This window comes from Oryctolagus cuniculus, chromosome 11 (assembly GCF_051225735.1).
Source record: "Oryctolagus cuniculus isolate XC-2025 breed Fujian yellow rabbit chromosome 11, ASM5122573v1, whole genome shotgun sequence".
Classification (NCBI taxonomy): Eukaryota; Metazoa; Chordata; class Mammalia; order Lagomorpha; family Leporidae; genus Oryctolagus; species Oryctolagus cuniculus.
In genome coordinates this window covers 95,734,644-95,748,749 of record NC_142877.1, presented here as the reverse complement: position 1 = coordinate 95,748,749, position 14,106 = coordinate 95,734,644, and the positions used below count along the sequence as shown (strand labels likewise).

At 35.8% G+C, this 14,106-nt stretch overlaps 1 protein-coding gene across 4 annotated transcripts in view; it reads left to right on the top strand.

The window, feature by feature from the left end:
• The window catches only part of EEA1 (early endosome antigen 1), a 177,745-nt gene that overhangs the window by 138,926 nt on the left and 24,713 nt on the right, over window positions 1-14,106 (top strand). For all 4 annotated transcript variants that reach the window (XM_051846531.3, XM_051846532.3, XM_051846534.3 and 1 more), the window contains 4 exons: window positions 3,284-3,423; window positions 9,422-9,752; window positions 11,008-11,109; window positions 12,802-12,996. In XM_051846531.3, the coding sequence (XP_051702491.2) occupies window positions 3,284-3,423; window positions 9,422-9,752; window positions 11,008-11,109; window positions 12,802-12,996 (768 nt within the window). The remainder of the gene's footprint in view (window positions 1-3,283; window positions 3,424-9,421; window positions 9,753-11,007; window positions 11,110-12,801; window positions 12,997-14,106) is intronic.

Sequence of the window (14,106 nt, the reverse complement as noted above, 5' to 3'; positions counted from 1 at the left end):
GGGCTGCTCAGATGTTATCCGGATGTTCCCCTTAGATGTTCCTGGTGCATGTTGTCTCTCTCCTCCTTTATAGTCCTCTTCCACCAATCCCAACTCTGCTACCCACATGCCAATATGCTGCTCTCCTCCAATCAGGAGCAGCTCCTGTAGTTTATTGGTCGAACTGGAGGCAGCTGCATAGAAGCTGTTTACTCCTCTCCCAGCGCCATATTGTGGGAGAGCAGATGCATAGAATAAGTCTTAATTCCAGTAACTTAGTCTAGTCCGAGTTGCTCCCCACACCTAAGAATAATTGTGCGTTAATTACAGAGTTCAACCAATGGTCCTAGAACCAAAAAAATACTAAAAGGGATAACGTATTACATTGTACATCAACAGTCAGAACAAGGGCTGATCAAGTCACTGTTTCTCATAGTGTCCATTTCACTTCAACAGGTTTCCCCTTTGGTGCTCGTTTAGTTGTTGCCGATCAGGGAGAACATATGATATTTGTCCCTTTGGGACTGGCTTAATTCACTCAGCATAATGTTTTCCAGATTCCTCCATCTTGTTGCAAATGACCAGATTTCATTGTTTTTGACTGCTGTATAGTATTCTATAGAGTACATGTCCCATAATTTCTTTATCCAGTCTACTGTTGATGGGCATTTGGGTTGGTTCCAGGTCTTAGCTATTGTGAATTGAGCTGCAATAAACATTAATGTGCAGACAGCTTGTTTGTTTGCCAATTTAATTTCCTTTGGATCAATTCCAAGTAGTGGGATGGCTGGGTTCCTTCAGGTTTCTGAGGAATCTCCAGACTGACTTCCATAGTAGCTTAACCGGTTTGCATTCCTACCAACAGTGTGTTAGTGTCCCTTTTTCCCCACATCCTCTCCAGCATCTATTGTTGGTAGATTTCTGAATGTGAGCCATTCTAGCAGGGGTGAGGTGAAACCTCATTGTGGTTGTGATTTGCATTTCCCTGATTGCTAGTGATCTTGAACATTTTTCCATGTGTCTGTTGGCCATGTGGATTTCCTCTTTTGAAAAATGTCTATTGAGGTCCATGGCCCATCTTTTTTTTTTTTTATGGTATTATAATCATGATTTTTTAAAATTTTTTTAACTTTTATTTAATGAATATAAATTTCCAAAGTACAGCTTATGGATTACAATGGCTTCCCCCTCCCATAACTTCCCTCCCACCCGCCACCCTCCCCTTTCCCGCTCCCTCCCCCCTTCCATTCACATCAAGATTCATTTTCAATTCTCTTTATATACAGAAGATCAGTTTAGCATATATTAAGTAAAGATTTCAACAGTTGCACCCACATAGAAACACAAAGTGAAAAATACTGTTTGAGTACTAGTTATAGCATTAAATCACAATGTACAGCACACTAAGGACAAAGATCCTACATGAGGAGTAAGTGCACAGTGACTCCTGTTGTTGACTTAACAAATTGACACTCTTGTTTATGGTATCAGTAATCACCCTAGGCTCTAGTCATGAGCTGCCAAGGCTATGGAAGCCCCCTGAGTTCACTGACTCTGATCATGTTTAGACAAGGTTGTAGTCAAAGTGGAAGTTCTCTCTTCCCTTCAGAGAAAGGTACCTCCTTCTTTGATGACCTGTTCTTTCCACTGGGATCTCACTGGTGGAGATCTTTCATTTAGGTTTTTTTGTTTGTTTGTTTGTTTGTTTGTTTTCTTTTCTTTTTTTTTTTTTGCCAGAGTGTTTTGGCTTTCCATGCCTGAAATACTCTCATGGGCTTTTCAGCCAGATCTGCGTGCCTTAAGGGCTGATTCTGAGGCCAGAGTGCTATTTAGGACATCCGCCATTCTATGAGTCTGCTGTGTATCTAGCTTCCCATGTTGGATCGTTCTCTCCCTTTTTTATTCTATCAGCTAGTATTTGCAGACACTAGTCTTGTTTATGTGATCCCTTTGACTCTTAATCCTATCAATATGATCAATTGTGTTGGCCCATCTCTTAAGTGGGTTTTTTGTTTTAATGTTGTGGAGTTTCTTGATTTCTTTGTAGATTCTGGTTATCAACCCTTTATCTGTTGCATAGTTTGCAAATATTTTTTCCCTGATTTTGTAAATTCTTAAAATTACATATTACATGTGTGTATATGAGATGCATATGAACCTGTGAAGAACAGCAGTGTTACCTAGACTAAGAAATTATTGGGGGGGGGGAATTATGGAAGCAAATCAGGAATTTCATTATCTTTCTATTCAGGGTCAATAGGCATTGATGAGGTCTGTGTGACAATTCATTAATTCTTCTTTTTTTTTTTAAAGGCAGAGAGACAGGAACTGACTGATGGGCAGACGTTTTCCATTTGTTGGTTCACTCCCCCAGAAGCTTAAAACAACCAGGGCTGGGCCAGGCCACTGGAACTTCATCTGGGTCTCCTACCTGGGTGGCCTAGACCTAAGTATTGAGACATTGTCTTGCCTTTCAGGGAGTACATTATAAGGAACTGTAGATGGGAGAGTAGCAGAACTTGAACCAGGAACTCTTATATAGAATGTGGGCATCTTGGGCAGCGCCACAGCTCACTAGGCTAATCCTCCACCTGCGGTGCCTGCACCCAGGGTTCTAGTCCCGGTTGAGGCACTGTTTTCTGTCCCGGTTGCTCCTCTTCCATTCCAGCTCTCTGCTGTGGCTCAGGAAGGCAGTGGAGGATGGCCCAAGTGCTTGGGCCCCTGCACCCACGTGGGAGACCAGGAGGAAGCACCTGGTTCCTAGCTTCAGATGGGCGCAGCGTGCCGGCTGTAGCGGCCATTTGGGGGTGAACCAATGGAAGGAAGACCTTTCTGTCTCTCTCTCTCACTAACTCTGCCTGTCCAAAAAAAAAAAAAAGAATGTGGGCATCTCAAGCAGAGACTTAATTTCTACCCGACATGCTTTTCCCTCTCCTTTTTTCTTTTTAAACATCTTATAGTTGTGTCAGTGCTTACTGTGACTATAAAGGATAATTATTTTTGATGGTACATGAGTGAACCTGTTTTTTTTTTTTTGTAGTTGAGCTAATAACTAATACTGTAGTAATATTTTTCTCTAGGTTTATTCCTTATTCAAAATTAGTAACTGCCTATAATGTATAAAGCCTCTAGAAGATAGTAAGATAAAGAATTCAGTAATGGTTTCAGAATGTGTTTTTTAAAATTACAATATATTTTAATTATTTTTGTATATGTCAACATCAATTTGAATATAAATAAAAACATTTTCTTTATTAATATATCGGTAGTTATTCAAATGGTTCCTCTACTGTCTTTTTTCTAGAAACTAGAAGCTGATACTCTTGAAGTTAAAGCAAGCAAGGAACAAACTTTTCAGGATCTACAACAACAGAGGCAACTGAACACAGATTTAGAGCTTAGAGCAACAGAATTAAGTAAACAACTTGAAATGGAGAAAGAAATGTAAGCCAAACTGCTTCACTTGTAAATTAGGGGAGAAGATTATAAACTGGTAATGAAATTTCAGGTTTGCTATTTCAGAGCTGAAATATTTGTTAATTGTGTTGATTTTATAAACAACTGATATAAGGTAAATGAAAAATAAAGCTACCATAATATGATTAAAGTTAACTTCATTAGAAAGGCCTAAGACTTTATTTTACAAAATTTGAGCCCTCTAATCTCTTTCAGCAATAATATGGTGCCAGTTCTCTGGGGTAAAGCAATTGTTTTGAGTTGTTCACCATTTTGAATAAATTAATGCAATTTAAAAATAATAAAGATGTTACACATATCATCCAGGAGCAGTCAGACTTCTGCTTTGAGTTACAGTACCAAATAGGAAATGGATTCTTTCTCATGAGAGATGATTCTTTTCATCATTGTGCTGCATTTTGCAGATTGTGTTTATGAGCATAAGGGAAATACTAGAATCAGTGTTTCAGTTTTTTTATTATTATGGTAAAATTTACATACAGTTGAATGCACAGTTGTTTTTTTTTAACTTTTATTTAATGAATATAAATTTCCAAAGTATGACTTATGGATTACAATGGCTTCCCCCCCATACCGTCCCTCCCACCCACAACCCTCCCCTTTCCCACTCCCTCTCCCCTTCCATTCACATCAAGATTCATTTTCGATTATCTTAATATACAGAAGATCAGCTTAGTATACCTTAAGTAAGTATTTCAACAGTTTGCTCCCACACAGAAACATAAAGTGAAAAATAATAGATGATTTTTTTTAAATGATGATGAAATCAGATCAGACCTATTGTCATGTTTAATCCCAGTGAGAGTCAACTTGGGAATTGATAATTTCTTTTTTTTTTTTTTTACAGAAGATCAGTTTAGTATGCATTAAGTAAAGATTTCAACAGTTTGCACCCCCATAGAAACACAAAGTGAAATATATTGTTTGAGTACTCGTTATAGCATTAAATCTCAATGCACAGCACATTAAGGACAGAGATCCTACATGAGGAGTAAGTGCACAGTGACTCCTGTTGTTGACTTTACCAATTGACACTCCTGTCTATGGCATCAGTAATCTCCCTATGCTCCAGTCATGAGTTTCCAAGGCTATGGAAGCCCCTTGAGTTCTCCGACTCTTATCTTGTTTAGACAAGGTCATAGTCAAAGTGGAGGTTCTCTCCTCCCTTCAGAGAAAGGTACCTCCTTCTTTGAAGACCTGTTCTTTCCACTGGGATCTCACTCACAGAGATCTTTTGCCAGAGTGTCTTGGCTTTCCATGCCTGAAATACTCTCATGGGCTTTTCAGCCAGATCCGAATGCCTTTAGGGCTGATTCTGAGGCCAGAGTGCTATTTAGGACATCTGCCATTCTATGAGTCTGCTGAGTATCTCACTTCCCATGTTGGATCACTCTCCCCTTTATTTATTCTATCAGTTAGTGTTAGCAGGTACTAGACTTGTTTATGTGCTCCCTTTGACTCTTAGTCCTTTCATTATGATCAATTGTGAACTGAAATTGATCACTTGGACTAGTGAGATGGCATTGGTACATGCCACCTTGATGGGATTGAACTGGAGTCCCCTGGTATGTTTCTAACTCTACCATTTGGGGCAAGTCAGCTTGAGCATGTCCCAAATTATACATCTCTTCCCTCTCTTATTCCCACTCTTATGTTTAACAGGGGTCACATTTCAGTTAATTTTCAACACTTAAGAATAACTGTGTATTAATTACAGAATTAAACCAGTCATATTAAGTAGAACAGACAAAAAAACTACTAAGAGGGATAATGTATTAAGTTGTTCATTAACAGTCAGGGCTATGCTGATCAAGTCACCGTTTCCCATAGTGTCCATTTCACTTCAGGAGGTTTCCTTTTTGGTGTTCAGTCAGTTGTCACCGATCAGGGAGAACATATGGTATTTGTCCCTTTGGGACTGGCTTATTTCACTCAGCATGATGTGTTCCAGATTCCTCCATTTTGTTGCAAATGACTGGATTTCGTTGTTTCTTACTGCGGTATAGTATTCTAAAGAGTACATGTCCCATAATTTCTTTATCCAGTCTACTGTTGATGGACATTTAGGTTGGTTCCAGGTCTTAGCTATTGTGAATTGAGCTGCAATAAACATTAGGGTGCAGACCGCTTTTTTGTTTGCCAATTTAAATTCCTTTGGGTACATTCCAAGGAGTGGGATGGCTGGGTCGAATGGTAGGGTTATCTTCAGGTTTCTGAGGAATCTCCAGACTGACTTCCATAGTGGCTTGACCAGTTTGCATTCCCACCAACAGTGGGTTAGTGTCCCTTTTTCCCCACATCCTCGCCAGCATCTGTTGTTGGTAGATTTCTGTATGTGAGCCATTCTAACCGGGGTGAGGTGAAACCTCATTGTGGTTGTGATTTGCATTTCCCTGATTGCTAGTGATCTTGAACATTTTTTCATGTGTCTGTTGGCCATTTGGATTTCCTCTTTTGAAAAATGTCTATTGAGGTCCTTGGCCCATCTCTTAAGTGGGTTGTTGGTTTTGTTTTTGTGGAGTTTCTTGATCTCTTTGTAGATTCTGGTTATTAACCCTTTATCTGTTGCATAGTTTGCAAATATTTTTTCCCATTCTGTCGGTTGTCTCTTCACTCTCCTGACTGTTTCTTTTGCAGTACAGAAACTTCTCAATTTGATGCAATCCCAATAGTTGATTTTGGCTTTGACTGCCTGTGCCTCCCGGGTCTTTTCCAGAAATTCTTTGCCTGTGCCAATATCTTGAAGGGTTTCTCCAATGTTCTCTAGTAACTTGATGGTGTCAGGTCGTAGATTTAGGTCTTTAATCCATGTTGAGTGGATTTTTGTGTAAGGTGTAAGGTAGGGGTCTTGCTTCATGATTCTGCACGTGGAAATCCAATTTTCCCAGCACCATTTATTGAATAGACTGTCCTTGCTCCAGGAATTAGTTTTAGATCCTTGATCAAATATAAGTGCACAGGTTTTATGTATACAATTTAGGCTTTAATAAGTGTTGAGTCTGTGTAATTGTGTTCCACACTGCCCCACAGAACACTGGAATTTTCATCACTCCTGGAATTTTGTTAAGCACCCTGTCTATTCAATAATTTAATCTTGCCCTGTAGACAACTGCAATTCTGATTTTGATCTACATAGATCTTTTGTGTGTTTTAATTTCATATAAATGGAGGCATACACTGTGACATTTCTTGGCGATTGGCTATTTTTCACTTAATGTACTATTTTTAAGTTCACCCATGTACCCATCTGGTTCAATGAATTTTTTTTTATTGTCTTTCCACTGAAGACTATAGTACAATTTGTTTGGTCTCCTGTTTTGGTGTTTTGGAGTTGTTTCCAGTTTTTAACTTATATGACTGAAGATGGTATAAATCTTACATAAGTATTTTTGTGAAATTACCAGGTGATGGTGGGATAGATGTATATTTCATGATGTATGCTATTAATATTTACATTTACAATGGATCCAGTAGGAATGGGCCCATTTCCATTCTATGTTTTAATCTCATTGTTTAGAAATAATTGATGGTCTCCCATATCATACTGGAGTAGACAAATCTTGAAGCCTAAATCTCTTTTGCCTATATGCTTCATGCAAACGTTTTTCTTTTGGAATCATCATATAATTGTAGAATAGTACTTAGGAAAGGAGGGCTGGGTCCCTTCTGTGTTTAGATCATGTAAACGTATCTGAGACTTGACTATCCCCTCCCATGAACCCGAGGCACAGCCCAAAAGGGTAGAGGGTTTCCCTTTATTAAGGCCCATCTATATTTATACACCCAGGATTTTCCTTTAATGCCTATCCTACCTATTTTGATTACTTCAGCATCTTTTCTCTGATGTATTTCCTAGTTTTCTTTAAAATTTTTCTTTGATTCATAGTTTATTTGGAAGTATATTGTTTCATTCTCTAAATATGTGGGATTCTTCTAGATATGTTATTATTATTGATTTCTAATTTACTTCCATTGTGGTCAGAAAACATGCTTGATAAAATTCAAACTTTTTTTTTAAAGATTTATTTATTTATTTGAAAGTCAGAGTTACAGGGCGAGGTGGGGGGTGTCTTCCATCCACTGATTCACTCGCCAGTTGGCCCCAATGGCTGAAGCTGTGCCGATCTGAAGCCAGGAGCCAGGAGCCTCTTCCAGGTCTCCCATGTGGGTGCAGGGGCCCAAGGACTTGGGCCAGCTTCTACTGCTTTCTCAGGCTTCAGCAGAGAGCTGGATCAGAAGTGCAGCAGCCGGGACTCGAACCGGCGCCCATATGGGATGCCAGCACTGCAGGCGGCAGCTTTACCCACTATGCCACAAACGTTTTAAACTAAGTCTTACTTAAGGACCAATGTATGGTTTATCTTAACTTTCTGTGTGTACTCTGTGTTGTTGGGTAGTTTCTAAAAATAACAGTTAGGATCAGTGGTTGATAACCAATTAGGATCAGTTGTCCTTGTCTTCTGTATGCTTCCCAATTTTCTTTTGGATTGTTCTATCCATTGTTGAGAAAGTGATATTAACATTTCTGACTATGAGTATGGATTTGTTTATTTTATCCTTTAGTTATTTTAATAAAAAAGTTTTACAGTGACTATGTAATCCATGATTTTTTATTTTTCTTTTTTGATTCATCTATAATGACTTTTAAATTATTTTGAGGAATGTTAAGTAAGGTACCCTGTGACCCTACTATATGTTAGTGTCTTTTCTACTTACTTTTTAGAAAGTAAAATCATTTTCTGAGACTAAAAGTTGGAGAATTTCAAAGCATAAAAATGATTCTGATACTTCATTGATATCCAACTTTAAGTGACCGTTACATCTTTTAGTAACTTTTCTTTAACATTGTTGAATTTATATTGTTTGTAAATTTCTGCTGATTACATTGGAAATAGTGTACATTCTAAAAGTATTATTATTTTATATTTGGTTTTGTTTTGCCTTTAAAATATGCTCACTATTGTGTATTGTGAAAACAATGAAAGTCCATAGTGTAACTTTCTAGAGCTATGTTTTTATTTTCTCATTCTTGTAATTCATTCATTCAAGTGTAAAAAGCCCATGTTAAAAGAGAAACAGTAACTGATCTCTTATACAGTCTGCTAAGATTGAGGATTAATGTAAATCGTTTGTCTTCATTTTTTTAAAAAATTAAATTTTTTAAAGGATTTATGTATTTATTTGAAAGTTACAGAGAGAGAGAGGGGAAGGAAAGAAGAAAGAGAGAGAGATCTTCCATCTGCTGGTTCACTCTCCAAGTGTCACAAGGGCTAGCACTGATCCAGGCCAAAGCGAGGATCCAGGAGCTTCAACTGGGTCTCCCATGTGGGTGGCAGGGGCTCAAACACTTGGGCCATCTTATGCTGCTTTTCCCAGGCCATTAGGAGGGAACTGGATTGGAAGTAGAGCAGCTGGGACACGAACTGGCACCCATAGGATATGCCGGCATTACAGGTGGCAGTTTTACCCACTGTGCCACAGTGCTGGCCCTTCTATTTTTACCTTATTTTTCTTTTCTGGGTTAACTTTTAAGTGTTATGAAGTTTACACTCTGTCAAACACATAGCGGGTTTTGGTTTTCAAGTTAAGAGGCAAAGTTCTCTTGCTCCTTGGAAACTAACAATGAATAGCTTCTTGAGAGTACATGGAACGACTGTGGTCCTCAGTGTTTTCTTTGGGGATCTGTGTGGTGCACAAGACTGGATTAAATCAGGAGGGATAGTTGATTTGGCTTTACCACTAACTTATTTGATTTGAGGAAAATCATCTACATCTGTTAAGTGAGCAGATCAGATGTTCTAAAGCATTTTTCAGTCATTTGATTTTATGAAATTAAATCTTATTTTTATTTGTGAACTATACAAGAAAGTTTTAAAGGTCAATAATTGGTTATGCTGAATTTTGAATGGTAAACTAGAGATGATAAAATATGTGTTATTTTAAAAATTGTTTCTTAAATATTTAGAACCTCCAGTACAAAATTGGATCTACAGAAAAAATCTGAAGCCCTTGACAATATTAAGCAAATGCTTGCTAAGCAAGAGGAAGAAAAAATAATCCTGAAACAAGAAATTGAAAATATAAGTCAAGATGCAAAGATGCAACACAAGGAACTGAACAGCAGAATGCAAACAGCAGTAACAGAATTACAAACAGTGAAGGCAGAGAAAGAAACGCTAGTGACAGAGCTGTCTACAACAAAAGAGAAATTATCACAAGTTTCTGATTATTTGAAACAGTGCAAAGATGAATTTGAAAAGGAGAATCAGAAAGGAAAAGCTGCTATTTTAGATTTGGTTAGTTGTTTACATTTACTTTCTTAGAAGTGGTTCTTTTATTTAAAAATGTACTGATTTTTGTGTTTAATCTAGACTTTTCATCCTTCATTTAGATGACTTAAAATAGTTCTGAAGAGAGGAAGAAGGATGGAGTAATAACTCTGAGAAAAAGCCCAAGATAATGATGTGTGTGTGTGTAGTGTGTTTGTGTGTGTGTGTAAGTGTATTCTAAAGGCTAAGGATATTTTCACCTGAATATAACAATTTTTCTCTTGCTGGTAAGTTGCTAGATTTGACAGACAGTAGTATGCTCATTCTCAGAGCCATTTCCACAGAGAAGGCAGCTACTAGTTGCCCATAAAGATTTTAGTGATTCTTTTAAATCTGCTGCCATAAACTTTCTGATTTGTCATTATATCTTAAAACTCAGTTAATATCATGTTTAGAGATACAATAAAATTTATTTAAACTGTACAGAAATAGAGTTTTAGGAAGTGCTTTAAAAGGGATATATTCACAGAAATATTTTAAACTCAGAATAACAAAAAGTAGCAGCAAAAGTGAAACTCCTCAGTATGAAAAGTCAATGAAAGTGTATAGTACTGTTAAAAACATACAATAATACATTTACCTTTCTTCTCTGTTTGGAGAAAACATTTTTCTCTTGCACACCTTTCTCTCTTGAGTTATATGAAGGCACTTCAGGTAGTTCATGGAAATGGGATTAAAAACTTTTTGTTTGGGTGTGAAATTTTTGGAAATCCATAAATATGACCGATCTTCAAAAAGTTCACAGAAGTGTGTTTTATTGAAAAAGCCATGCATGGATTTTACATTTTCTGCATCAGAATGAACTTATCTTTTAATTCCATTTTCCATGAACTTTTGAAGTAGCCTTATAGTTATTTTTTAAATGTTTTAGTATTTTAAGAAATTATCTTGTTTTCATTTTCTTGAAGCCCACTATTTTACTTTTAAAATAGCTCGACAAGTTAACTAATTATAATTGATTCTCTGGCTTAAAAATGTAACTTCCTTAAATATTGCCTACAATATTTTATTATGACTGTTGATTGGTGATAGAAACCCTTGGCATTTTGCTGTGCCTCACCTTATGTAATATTTGCCTGTTCTTGCCATTGACATGGATGGTTGTTTTGAATCTAGCTCATCAATGATTTTAGTTTACTTCTTTATGTGTATCTTACTAGCTTATAAACCAGTCCAGTTAATTACAGATATTTTCTGTGTGATATATTTTTCATTTTTTAAGGAAAAAACTTGCAAAGAATTAAAGCATCAACTTCAAATACAAACAGCCAGCACACATAAGGAACAGAATGAACTGAAAAAGTCACTTGAAAAAGAGAAGGAGGTAAGATTTTCTTTGTTTCTGTGATATAAAATATCTAAAGGCTAATAAGTCATTTACACATTGAAAGTGTTTTCATGCTGATTCTTAGGTCAAAGGAAGGTTTATTTCTATGTAATGTAATGGTTTAGGATTTAAGCTAGATTGTAATATAAGGCCCAAATAAAAGAATGTAATATAAAATGTTAAAAGTTGAATCAACTATTGAGTTATAATTATGTAATCTAGGTAAAGTAACATTATTATGATAGAAAAATCATAATATACTTTTTAAAATGACTTTTTAAAAGGCTATGTCATAGAATTTATATTAATGATATAATTGATAATGATTATGTAATACCTAAGAGATTTTTTTCTATAGTTAACGCTTGTTTCTCTACAGCAAGAACAAGCAGCAAATGAGTACATAAATATATATAATATATAGTTGTTATTCTCTGAAGGCTTATATATTAGTAGCTGGAGTACAGACATGAAACTTCCTAGAAAATCTGATTTGATAAAGCAGCAAAACATAGTCCTGACAAATGTTTGATACAATTTTATTCTAGTTTTGATTGAAAGAAGACACGTGTGCTGTAGATGTCAGCCATGTAAGTCAGAAAAGTATCATGGCTAAGTGTCTAAGCTGTGAATCAAAATTGTCCAAATTTATATCCCAACTGTGCCACTTATTAACTGTGTCATTTTGCCATGTTTTAGACAGATTGTCTAATCCCTGTGCTCCAGTTTTTCTCAGCAGTAAAATTGGACTAATAATATAATCTGTGTCATACAGTTATGGTGAGAAATAAACAGGATTTAAAGTGTTCAGAACACTATATAACAAGGTAGATGCTCATAGGTTTGCTGATATTTTATCATTGGTTATTATAATCGTTAATATGGCTATACTACCTGATTCCTGTTTTGTGTAAAAATATTTCACTATGCAATAAGATAGATTTAGCAGTGGAACTTTTTCAAAAAATAACTTTGAATATGGTTCAACACTGCAATGCAGTGCTAAGATCTTAATGAAATATGCATAAGACATGAAAGCATGACTTTGGCTAGAGAGATGGGAGGTTATTATTGCACTTTATTTTGGCCAGTGTGACTTATACATGAGGCATTATTTTAACAGAAATATAGCCTAGTGGATTGTAAAAATAGAGTAGTAGCTAAATATTCCCCAGTTAGCTAAATGTGGTAATTACTGCACATTATAGTTTAGTGTTCTCAGACAGAGACCAAGCATATTTTCTAAAAATGATTTTAGTTTTTATCATAGTTAATACAAGCATAGTACTTATTCTTTCTGACTAGCAATGGCAAATAGGCTCAGTAACATATTCTTGAAAGACAATAGACATTTTAGCAATCTTGATAATGATGTTATTTCTGTTTTCTACAGTAAAAAGAAATACTGACTTAGTTCAGTTATATGGCCTACCTAAACATAAATTATAAAATAAAAGGTAGGTGGAATTAAGCAAGTGATGAAGATTAATCCAGCACATCATCTGATAGTGACTAGTGTCAGTTAGGAAAACAACATAAGGAAAGGGATATTTCTCTATTAATTATGATTACTTGTGGCCAATAGGCTCAATAGATTCTACCTTGAGTAGTGGTTGGTATGTACTAGCTATTCAATAAATGTCTTTTGGATGAGTAAATGAGTGCTAAACAGACTTTATTTTCATTTAGACTTCTCATCAGTTGAAGTTAGAATTGAACTCAATGCAGGAACAAGTCTTACAAGCCCAGAATACTTTAAAACAAAAAGAAAAAGAAGAACAACAACTTCAGGGGAACATAAATGAGCTCAAGCAATCAGCTGAACAGAAGAAGAAGAAAATTGAAGCACTCCAAGGAGAAATTAAAATTGCTATTTCACAGAAGGTAATAATATGATATTTGTTTACTTTTAATGAAAAGAAAAACTGGGCAATTAAGATAAAAATACTAACACAGATGAGATGTAACATAGAAAAATTTTTTTGTGCTCAAAATTTTTCTAAGTTGAAAATCTACAAACAATTAAGGGAATGGACATGTATCCTACTAGTTAGAACACCTGTGTCCCACATCAGGTCCTGATTCTATTCCTGCCTCCAGCTACTGAATCAGCTTCCCTCTAACGCAGACTCTGGGAAGGATGGGTGATGATTCAAGTGATTAGATTCCTACCACTCATGTAGGAGATCTGAGTTGTGTCCCCAACTCCCTGCTTTTGCCCTGGTCCAGGCCCATCCATTGTGTGCTTTTAAGGAGTAAGCAAGCACGTGAGAACTCTCTCACAGTCTATTTTTCTGTCTCTCTGTCTCACTGCTTCATAAATAAAGTAACAATAACGATTGCCTAGTAGGATGTGTTAAAATTCAATAGTGTCAGGCTTCATATAGTTATAACTATTTGGTATTTTTAAGTTACATCATAATGATTTCCATTTCCAAACCTATTCTAATTTATGATTTAGTATCCATTTTTTATTTTATTGACTAAATGTTCTAATACTTCTTCATACCAAGAGTTGGTAAAAATGGATAGTATTTTGTATAAACAAAAGCAATATAAATTTTTCTTCACTATTGGTATGTGCATATTCTGTGGAGAAGAGAGAAATGAGATTTCTAGTATGGGGAATAAACTAAATATGTCAAACTAAATATGTTAGCTATCCGTAGTTAGCTGTCATACTACTAGAGTAAAAAGAATTTAAAAGCCTACAAATACACATTTTGTGTTGATCAGTGTTTCTATAAAAATTATTATGCTACTTTACAAAAGAATAGTTTTCTAATAACACAAGTAAGAGTAAGTGAATTTTTCTGACCTTTTATTTGTATTATGTGTAGTCAGAAATCAATATATAATTTTCACAGTGCATATTTTGTTGTACACCTTAATATCTGAAGGTCAATTTTTCAAAATTTATGAGCCTCATAGCCAAGTATTATGGCATCTTCATTTTTATGGTATCAAACTTTGTGAGTTAAAAAAAAGCTATTT